Source organism: Juglans microcarpa x Juglans regia, chromosome 3D (genome assembly GCF_004785595.1).
Source record: "Juglans microcarpa x Juglans regia isolate MS1-56 chromosome 3D, Jm3101_v1.0, whole genome shotgun sequence".
Taxonomy (NCBI): domain Eukaryota; kingdom Viridiplantae; phylum Streptophyta; class Magnoliopsida; order Fagales; family Juglandaceae; genus Juglans; species Juglans microcarpa x Juglans regia.
Window position 1 is genome coordinate 15,343,434 of NC_054598.1, and position 11,351 is coordinate 15,354,784.

General features: G+C 34.2%; 1 protein-coding gene across 3 annotated transcripts; it reads right to left on the reverse strand.

Moving 5' to 3' along the window:
- Positions 1–4,711: 4,711 nt before the first annotated feature.
- LOC121255769 (carbonic anhydrase 2-like) lies at positions 4,712–10,496 on the reverse strand. 3 transcript variants are annotated; one of them, XM_041156264.1, is made up of 9 exons: positions 10,285–10,491; positions 9,700–9,761; positions 9,294–9,434; positions 8,548–8,596; positions 7,556–7,672; positions 6,958–7,011; positions 6,597–6,682; positions 5,580–5,685; positions 4,712–5,139 (listed from the first exon to the last, which is right to left on the reverse strand). In XM_041156264.1, exons 2-9 carry the CDS (start codon positions 9,750–9,752, stop codon positions 4,972–4,974), a joined length of 774 nt encoding a protein of 257 aa, XP_041012198.1. In that variant the 5' UTR covers positions 9,753–9,761; positions 10,285–10,491; the 3' UTR covers positions 4,712–4,971. The 3 variants fall into 3 exon arrangements, with proteins under 3 accessions (XP_041012198.1, XP_041012199.1, XP_041012200.1); XM_041156265.1 differs by lacking the exon at positions 10,285–10,491 and adding an exon at positions 10,163–10,223; XM_041156266.1 differs by lacking the exon at positions 4,712–5,139 and having other exon boundaries at positions 5,529–5,685; positions 10,285–10,496.
- Positions 10,497–11,351: the final 855 nt, after the last annotated feature.

The following is an 11,351-nucleotide window of genomic DNA, read 5'->3' on the forward strand; positions in this document are numbered from 1 at the left end:
TACCATACTTTAGGTCTCTAATTATTTTCTTTGGTATAATTGATCTTTGGAGATCAAACTAGGTAATTAGCAGCTACTAATGTTGACAAAACATGAGCTACTCCAGCACCACTCCCCTACTTTTGTCAATGTTACAAAAAGGCAAGTGAGGGAAAAAGATGAAAGAGAGAGTAAGGCTTTGTTTTAATATTAGTATCTTATATTATTTGTGAATAGTAGTGAATAATTTGTGAATAATAATAAAGTAATATGAGAAAATCTGAAAACAATTTTGTTCTCAAACATATCTTAAGACCGCTTTAGGTCTTGTTTGGATGAGTTGATCTCAATTCATTTTATTCCATCTAATCATTATAATTTTTTCAAACTTTTAAAGAAAATATAATAAACAATTTAACTTTTTCAAATCTCAAAACAAAAATTATATTAAAAAATTATATTCTAACAATATTTTATTCAAATTTCATCTCATCTCGTCTGTGTAACCAAACAATGCTAAAATATTGTTAGAATATAATTTTTTAATATTATTTTTGTTTTAGGATTTGGAAAAGTCGAATTGTTTATTGTATTTTGTATGAGAGTTTGAGAAAATTATAATGATGAGATGAGATTAGATGGTTTGTGCAACCAAACGAGATATTCAACTTTCAACTCTCATCTATTCTCATTTCAACTCAACTCGTTATCCAAACCACCTCAACCGAGTAATATTAAAGTAGAGAGTAATACCAGATACATCTCTTAGATGTACAAGTCCACTCCCTTTAAAACAAAATAAACAGACAATTAATCACACGACATAAAATTTACGTGGTTCGGCAACGTGCCTATGTCCACATAGCTTTAGAGGATTTTTTTTTTTTTTTGAGGAATTTCAAAGTACATTGTAGGGCTGGGCTCCGACTCCGACGGAGTCGGAGTGCTCGTTTCCGACCTCCGACTCCGACAAGAGTCGGAGCCAAATTGAAGCTCCGACTCCGACTCCGAATTGGAGTCGGAGTCCGACTCCGACTCCGAATTGGAGTCGGAGTCCGACTCCGATCGGAGGTCGGAGCTCCGACATCCTATCGGAGCTCCGACATCCTATCGGAGCTCCGACCTCCTATAGGAGCTTCGACATAAGATCGGAGCTCAACGTGCGCTCGACGTGGCGCTCGAGCAGAACTCTTTCAGAGAGGTTCGCTCGACTTCCGCTCGACATGTCGCTCGAGCAGAACTCTTCCAGAGAGGTTCGCTCGACTTCCGCTCGACATGTCGCTCGAGCCAATGTTCAATACAACGTGTGCTCGACTTGCGCTCGACACCTCGCTCGAGCGCAAGTGTACAGTAAAAAAAATTTCAGAGTCAGAATCGGAGCTTCTTGGAGCTCCGACTCCGACTCCGACTTCGAATACATATTCGGAGCTACTCCGAATTCCGACTCCGAATTCCGATGACTCCGACAAAGTCGGAGTCGGAGTCGGAGCGGAAGTCGGACGGAGTCGAAATTTTCAGAATTTTGCACATCCCTAGTACATTGTGGGGCAAAATTACAATGCTCAGAACGGTCATACTGTCCATAACATGCATATTTATAGGGTTATATGGCGTAAACACTAATTTTTTACTTATTGTGTTATTCACTTGAGCGAGGTGTCGAGCGAGCCTCACACGAACGTATTGACAGATCTTTGCTCGAGCCATGTGACGAGCTCCACTTGAGCGAACTCTTTGTCTGGTCTTTACTCGAGCCAACTGATGAGCACGTCTCAAGCAAACTTTTTGTCTTATATTCGCTCGAGCACTATATCAAGCGAGAGTCGAGTGAACTCTCAACTTGCTCCGCTCAAGTCATGAACCAGGCTCCACAAAATCTAGCACATTTAATTAAGTATTCCATATTTTGAGCTTACTCATTAAGAAAAAGTCTCGTGAGGAGAATGTTAAAAATATAATACAAATAATAAAATATACATATTCTCAAAATTGGCGAGACAAGTAGTGATTTTCATACTGTGTTAGAGTATAGGTCTTGAGTCTAACACTAACTCTACAATTCTCTCAATTAATTAAATATTTTATGTAATAGACTCACTTATTAAAGAAGAGTGTGTTTTACATGTGAGAAGATTGTTAAGTACATATAAATAATTTTAGATAAGCGGTGATTTAACATATTATTGACTTACAAAATTCAAAATGGTTAAGTTTACTTTGTGAGATATGGATTTCGGACAGGAAGAAAGGAAAAGAAAAGAAGATATGTGTAATCAGGACGTTGCTACTTTGAGCCATTGACCCTTGCAGGCCTTGCCTTGCATGCATAAAGTTTGTGGGGCTGGCTTGGAACAGCGATTGGCGACAATTGTTCACGGGTTAGTCGTCACGCACAGGAAAGTCGTCGTGGCTTATGTTTGGTTGAAAAGGGTACACACAGTATCACAATATACAGCAGATTTAAGAGGAATTAATGATTATCAAATGATGACAAAATAATTTGGAGCAGTGACAGTGAGCTTGAGCCGTTTGACCCTCGCCAGCAGAAAGGTGCAGTTTGGATCCTTTACCAAAATGGCTGTCTCACTTCACGTGATTAGCAACAATAATTTAAGGGATAGGGCTGGCATGTGGAATGAATAGTTGTTTTGGATTTGGCTCCCCTCCCATTACCAAAACAAAAAATATTCATGTATTGTCTTAATTTATACTGTGCAGGTAGGAGTTGGACACCACTTGATCTCTCATGACTAGTTCTACTGACCAGATTAGTCCTCTTGCATATACAATTATCTTGTCTCATGGCAATATACTAGTTCTATCCATATCAAATGATAGAAACTAGTGGCTACTGAAAAAAGCTATCGAATGACTTTTTTTTTTTGTTTTTTAATGATTAAAGAATTATTTTTTTTAATGAGGTTATGATTCTTTTTAAATATTTAAATGAGTATAAAAAATGTTTAAAAAAAAAAAGGAACAACTTTTTTTTTTTACACTATTCGGTACAAAAATTCAGCGAGAATCTCGGTAGTCCTAACACACTCGATTCTGATATGTGTTGATGCCACGTTTGTACAGACATGACAAAATCTATACATTTTATATATATATATATATATATATATATAATATATTAAGGTGTTGGCAAAAGAAAACATGAGGTTTTTATTTGGTTTTTTACAAGTTTTATGAACCTGAAACTTTTTGAGTATTAGGAAAGAGTTTTGTTGCTCATCATTTTCAGATATTATACACTATATTTATTTTTATTTTTTAAAAAAATTTAGTTTTATTCTTTTTAAATTAATTAAATTCTTTCACTTATTATCTATATATATACACTTGATAAGAGAAAAAAATTAAAAAATTATATATGATGTGTATGGTCAAATAAATTACAGAGCAAGAAAAAAATATCCTAAAACTCTCTCTCCTAGCAAAACAAGTAGTACTCTGCATGTGGTCCCATTCCCAATTATATATTAAAGAGGCATATATAATAATATATAATATGAGGAGTGAGAACACCAACTCATCATCTACAATTAATATAATCACAACTTTCTAATATAACAATAGTATAGAGAGGTTTACTTGAAAGAATTATTTTCATGGTTTGGCTTTTAAGGAAAACTCTATAATGCCGTCTTAAGTATACCGCTCGGTTTGAAAGTTCGGTATTTTTCTTTTTTTAACCGAATGATGAAGAAAGTGATTTTAAATGTGTTGATGTATTTTTGGTTTGGCTTTTAAGGAAAACTCTATTATGCCGCCCGAAGTATACCGCTCGGTTTGAAAGCTCGGTGTTTTTTTTTTCTTTTTTTTTTTACCGAATGATGAAGAAAGTGAATAGAAAAAAAATGTGAATATATTATATATATATATATAATATATATATATGTATTTATATATATTTTTATTTTTTAAAAATATTTAAATACATTAAAAAAATGTGAATAGAAAAAAAAAAAAAAAAAAAAAAAAACTAGTTTTACAACTAGCGGTAACACCGAGCGGTGCTACTCGGGCGGCAGAGTAGCACCGCTCGGCTTTTAAAAACCCTAGACTTTTACATTTTGCGCCCATCCTTTTAGTTATTTCATTACCATAGTGTTAGTCCCATTAATACAGCTCATGCCACATAAACATAAACTTCACCCACCCAAAAAAACTGAGGCGGGTAGCCATTCCACAGTGGATTAGATCCAATTTCAACAATACCCATGTGATTTAAATTTTACCCAATCCCCACAAACCCTTTAGTTAAACATGCCAACAAATTCCTTTAAAAGTAACCCCGAACCTCAAACATAAAAGGGGGTACGTCAGAAATTAAGCCCAACGACCCTGTACCTCGGCACTGGAAGTACCAAAACTTGGCGTAGGCCTAAGTCCTTGTATTCATTACAAAAGCTGGAAACCAACATGAAATGAGGAAAAGCCCAAACCACACACTTCCGGTCTGATGAAGTATCCTAGTTCTCGAGTTCCATTTACTACAAAATTGGGCCGAACCATTCCAACGTACCTTGGCTACTGAGACAAACTAGAACCGCTGCTTCGGTATACATATAATTTTTCTTGAATCAAGGACGGAGTTGTCTAGTTTGGATTTAGATGCATTCGAATTTCCTTGCCTAATTTTAAGGTGAGATTCAGCGAGAGAACCACGCAATCTACATCATTTGATGTTACTCGAAACATTCCACCACCAATGTTAGATGCTATAGAATTCAAAAGTTTTAAGATCATAAACCAATCCGATACATGTTCGAGAACACCTCAATACTTAACAAAATAGATTAGATGACCAAAACAACGTTTATATGGTTCATAGACATTATTATTCAGGCAAGATAACAACTACATGGTAATACCTTATTGTTATTTTCCAGTTGTCATCAACATTAATTTACAGCATTTTCCAGTTGTCACCAACATTAATTTACAACAACCTGCGAGCTGAGGATGACAATATATACCAGATGCTCATGCAGACGACAGGGAGGGTATAATTTTGAAGTCAAGATCCCAGAGCTCGAAAGTTCCTTTGACAAAATCGTAGTGTGCACCCTTGAGAGCTACTGTCTGCTTCACCACACTATCCCTCACAAAAGGATATGTCAACAAGTTTCCGAGCGATACATTCACAGCCTCCTGCATTAGTGTAACAAAATATGCCATTCATCTTTAGGATCAAGTTCATTTACTTTCGACCCAAACAACCGTAATTTGCCCTAATCTTAGTTATAAACATGACAAGTAGATCTTTGAGTGGTTTGATTTGCATTTACTGCTTGGCGAGTCACAAATATTTAATCCGAAATAACTGGTGCATGGAGAGTTTTCCAATTGACTGTGCACAATACATGCAACTTTTTTGCGCTGTGAAAAACTGTCAGTACATGCAGCATTACTCTTACTTAATTGATATTCTACATGGTTTCTTGATTGATGCCTAACTATTGTCAATGGTGTTTGGATTTTGAGATTGGGGCCTCGATTAACAAATGTGTAATCCCCGATGGATCTTACTCTACATATCATTTGAATGTAATTATTTAAGATGATGATACTTGGTGTGTGGAGTAATTTACCTTCTCGCAGTTGGTACACTGCTCATGGAAACTTAACTCACTGTACTCTGCCTTGACCTTGGCCTTTGCGGGGGAACAGATTTTGACCCAATGTTCGATGAATTCACTGCAAGTTCAATTCACAAAAAGGAAGACTTTTAAGTACACTCGAGTTTTTGCCCCCAATGATTTTTTTTTATTTTTTACTCATAGTTCTTACTTCTTAGTTGGTAGCTAGCATTAATGCACGCAAAGGGAAGTTATGGATTTTCTCTTATGCATTAAGGTTGATAGATCGTCATTACTTCTTATTGGTGAGAGGAAAGCAACAAATATATATATATATATATATATATAAACAGTTCAATGCATAGTGGATTAGATCCAATTTCAACAATGGCCAATCCGAACGACGCCCGACCTAAAGAGTAAAGAGATTAAGCCTATCCATTAGACACTGAGATCGAAATCTTTTTAATAAAGCAAGATTAAGACCCACCCATGCATCGCGAATTCCTTTCAACTTGACATGGAAAGACATAATAATGGGATTGGAGAAAACTTGGAAGAAAGCTCCCTTTTTTCTTTATCATACTTTTTTGGATGCCTCCAAGAATATGGCACCACTTGGAATCAAATACTCCTATTTCTTTTCTCTATCAAACTAACCAGTTCTCATCTCTTAACATTCAGCTAGGCAATCAGAAACTGATTTGTTTGACACTCTTCAATAATAATAATAATAATAATAATATTAAGATAGGTGCAATAACATCACTTGATGTCAGCATGAAAGAAGACTTAGCCTCGTTTATTTTCACAGATGAGATGAGATGAGTTAAAATTAAAATTAAAAATTGAATAAAATATTGTTAGAATATATTTTTTTAATATTATTTTTATTTTAAGATTTGAAAAAATTAAATTATTTATTTTATTTTATTTTATATTAAAATTTCATAAAATTGTAATTATTAAATGATATGAAATAAGATGAATTGAAAAATTTTTGAAAATAGAGTAGGCTTAATTGCGTACCTGGCAATGGTCCCATCGTCTGGGATAGACATGAGCCCCTTTATACCACCACAGCAGCTGTGTCCAATGATCACAATATTTTCCACCTGAAATTCATTCTCTTGTTAATCCAATAGCAGAATAAAGAGTCAACGTATATGCATTAGTGATTAGTGGGTGTGGGGAAGGCTGTGTATATATATATATATATATAGCTCAATGCCTAGAAGACATATATAACGTTGCTAGCTTGGCCCCCACAAAGGTCTCTCCCTTTGCTTTGCCAGAAGAGCAACTACCACTAAATAAAAGGAAGTCTAGATTACGCGTATGAATAAAGTTCGGACAGCAAAAAGAAGTGTGGCCATTTATATATTTTCACCTTCAGATGCAACACTGCATATTCAATGGCCGCCCCCACTCCTGAGTACTTTGTCTGCACCATCCAGAACGTCAACCAAACAAATTTAATCCAAAAGTGTCAAAAGCATAAAATAAATATATAGATTATGATTTACATGTTAAACTATATAAAAAAAATTGCAACACTAAGCATCTAACCACAAGCATAAATCAAAATAAAGCAAGTGACAAAAATCTTGATAGTTATGTTCATTTTTTTTTCTTTTTTATAAAAATGATCGCAATTAAAAACAAAACTTAAAGAATTGACTATATGAAAAAAAAAAATTTCATCAGTCACTATTTACTATCTCACATCTCATATTTTATGAAAAATACATCTATACCTTATGAAAAAAATTATAAATATAGGATGTGAAAATAAATAGTAACTGATACATAGAGTTCTTATTAGTCATCTACTACTCTGTAATTCATAAACCAATTAATGTCGCCAAGTTTGACAAATGTTAAGGAGTAAAGTCAAGATTTGAATCCATAAACCAATGTAATAAATGAGTTACGAATGCAATGAAAGCCAAAAATTAATGAGTAAGGAAAGTTTTTGGGAGGCAAACCGTGTCGTAGGGCGGGACCATGTTGGCGATGTTTCGTACCACAAAGGCCTCGCCCGGTTGGAAATTCAGGACATGGGAGGGACAAACGCGAGAGTCTGAACATGCAAATACCAGAAACTGCGCGCATAGGCATATATATAATTATGTTTAGCTTCATCGATCCATGTACTCATGTACTGTGTTATTTATTGTAAACTGATCTAAATATTCACAAGCTATATAAGAATTGGGAAAAGTACAGTACCACCCAAATAGCGTAAACGTCGTGCTTATTGACAACAATAAGATTATGGATGGACGTATATTTTTATTCTTTTACATAACATGTCCCCACTTTAAACTATTTAATAATTATTTTTACATATATCAATAACTTCATCAATTACATTAATTCAAAAACCGTGAGTCAAGAGTTGAAAGTATTGAAGGTACACTATTTGAACACGTGTATTAGGACGGATAACATTGACACATGAAATAAACCCAATTTATTCATGGCCGGTAGAAAGTCGACCTTAATTTTATATATGAAAAATGTTAGATATAATCATATAATGTTATATTTAAGAGAAATATTTTACCCGTAAAGAAATATTATAAAAATAAATTTACAAACTGATGTGTTTTGATATTGTACGTTAAATTGTAAAATAAATTTTATTATAAAGTAAACATAATATATTATATAAAATTATGTCAATTTATATATTTATTTTTATAGAATTTTTTTGTAATTGTAATATTTCTCTATATCCAATCACTAAATGGCAGTTTAAAAGTACTCTTGTGTATATATTTATCCAAAGACAGATAAACACGTACACAACTTTTTATACTACAATTTCAAATTATGTTTGAAATGAAAAACGATTTTTTGTAAAATAATTGATAAAAGTATGATTATTTTATCAGAATACATTCGTTTTAAAACTTAATATTAAACAAAAAAGAAAAAAACCCAAATAAAGGTTACTCATAATAGCGTGACAAACCTTTGGACTCTGGCCTTTGGCAAGTTCACCGTACAAAGCAGGATCCTTCCTGAAAAGAAGGCATGCCGTCCTCACCATTAATCAGTGTTAAAAAAAAAAAAGAAGAATAATTTACGGATAGTCTACAAAACTTTTGGGAATAATCCCCAATTAAACAAGGAGTAAAGTTATAAAACAGTCTACTGTAACATATCTGAGTTGACTTTTTTTTTTTTTTTTCCTCTTCTTCTTTTTTTCTTCTATACGCTTTTTTTTTTTTTTTCCTCTACATATCTGTGCACATCAGCCATAGCACATCAGCCGATTCACACGTAAGGTGTGTTACGGTTGCAATCAACAGTACGCTGATATAAAAATTTATTCATTAAATAAGTCTGCACAGCAAATGTCTCTCTGTTACCAGAAATAAATACATTTTTTTTTTTTTTTTCTGGAATCTCCGAAGCCTTTTGTTCTCCAACAATCCGTGAAATGGTCCTGTCCATATCATCGAAAGCTTTGGCATCTTTATAGTATTTTCGAGAATCATGCTCTTTTGACGACACGTATATTAATTAATGTCTTTTCATCACGAGCAATTAAAATTAGTGGACCGCACCCCTGCTTTATCCCTATTTATATTGCTTTTAAACAATAATTCAGGCCATTGAAATGGCGTTACCGTACGTATTAATTAAACCTTTGTGGATGAAATGCTTTGTGGCATATCCAGTAAAATGGGACATAAAAGTATTTAAAGTACGTACTCAAATTTCTCTTTCTTGAAGTGGACGAATCCGGTTTTGATCCTCTCGACCGGATCAAACTGCTTCGAACCGACCGCCTCCAACTCGGCCGTTATCTGCTTGATCCTTGCGGCGGCGACGCCCCCGAGGTTAGCTTTCACACTGTAACCGAAAAGAGTTTTAAAGCTCGGTCAGATTTTCAGACTTTCTGCTACGGTTAGTTCAAGTGGGACCCGATGTCGTGGACGGCTGATCCAAGCCGTTCATATCGCGGGTCCCACGTGGGAATTTTTAACGACCTCGACGCGGTGTTGCAAGGTTGTCTGAATTATAGGACGGCAACATATATAATTAATTGTCTATTTATGGACAGTAGAAACTTGGATTATTTGGACGAGGCATTGAACGACAAGGGAAAACTGCAAACCTGAGAAGCTTCGAGAGTCCTGCAATGGCCTCCTCGTATGATTCCGTAGCCATGTCTTCCCTCTGCCAATTCCAAAAACCGACATGTCATAATCATTTTGATAATCGAAGAAATCAACGAGTTATGAGTCTTTTTGATAAAAAGAGAAGAAGAATAAGAAGAAATCAAATCGATGGATTTAAAAAAGCTTGGTTATTCATAGAAAAGGAATTCAATGGATTTAGAAGCTACTATACAGAGATTATAAATCAGGCAAAAACGAGAACAATTATGCCGGAAAAATAGATCGGCAGTTAAAACAGTTCACAAAATTTATACAAGAATTCAGCTGAAACAATTAAGCAGGTAGAAAGTCGGCTGACTGGCTTCAGAAACGATCATGGAATTAACAAAAGAAATACAGACTTGTGGGCAAGGATCGAGAGATCGAAATCAAATTCGAAGAAGATGCATGATGCAGTACATGGTACAGTTTAGTGAGTCTGATCCAGGTTTCAGAAAAACAGACGTCAAAACATGGAGAAGGCGTGAGTAGTTTTGGAGAGGAGATTAAAAAAAAGAAAAAGAAAGAGTACCTGTACGGACCTTTCTCTGTGATTCTTTCTGATCCCTGGTTCTGAGTTTTGGAAGAGAATTAAGGTAAAATTGATCACAAACGCACCCTTTTTAAGGAGCTCCGAGCCCCACCATTCTGATTCCTCCACTCAGGTGTATAGTATATATAGCGTGCTAGATAATGGCCGCAGGCATCGCCCGGCCCCTGCTTATTTTATTGTGAATTTCCTGTTTTGTGGGCGACTAGACGTCTGTTTAATCCGAAGATGACCAGAAAAACTTTTGGGATTTTACATTTCTTGCCTTCAATTATATTCAGTTTGTGTTTTTACCATCAAATTATCAAAGTTTTCTCACCTTACCTCCAAATTGATATTATTCATAAATAATAACTTTTTTTTTTCCTAATCATAAATAATAACTTGCTCCATCATAAAATTAAAATACTTAACATGGTATGATGTTCTTGGGAAAAATTTAATATAAGAGTTAAAATGATAAGTTTCAAGATTTAATTAATGATCGAATACAAAAATAATGAAAATTTGAAATGACAAAAATCTAATTCTCATTAAAATGAAAAGTGTTATTTTTTGGGGTTGTCTACAAAAAAATTAAAATGATCTATATATTATATATTTAATAAGAAAAAAATTTAAAAATTTAAAATTTAAAAATTATGTATCATGTGTAATGTGAGATGACAAATAGAAACTTTCCGAAAATAGATTTCATACGGTAGAGGTGGGTGCCAGTTCAGGTCATGGATCATGAATTCAAGGTTGACAACGATAGAAAAGTATCCGGTACACATTCTTTGAAGATAGTTATAGGTAAATTATTAACAACATTGATAATCTAAATGAGATTTTGGGATTGAGATCCTTCAAGGCTTAGACCGGTAGAGATATAGATATAGGCAGAGATATAGATATAGGCAGTGGAATTTACTGCCGGAATGAATTTTTTTAACATAATTAAATCTTTAATAAATATTATGAGGCTCACTTCATACCTATATATTTTTTTTCCACTCTAAACTGAGATCTAAACCCTTTATTTTATAAAAGATTATTTAAAAAAAGGAGTAAAAAAAA

What these genes read in the sequence shown, in the direction of transcription:
- LOC121255769 (XM_041156264.1), bottom strand. Translation starts at nt 9,752, where the DNA reads ATGGCTACGGAATCATACGAGGAGGCCATTGCAGGACTCTCGAAGCTT. An exon ending in GACGATGGGACCATTGCCAG is followed by an intron (nt 5,686 to 6,596) that starts GTACGCAATTAA and finishes TTGAACTTGCAG; the next exon opens with TGAATTCATCGAACATTGGG. An exon ending in AGTGTACCAACTGCGAGAAG is followed by an intron (nt 5,140 to 5,579) that starts GTAAATTACTCC and finishes ACACTAATGCAG; the next exon opens with GAGGCTGTGAATGTATCGCT.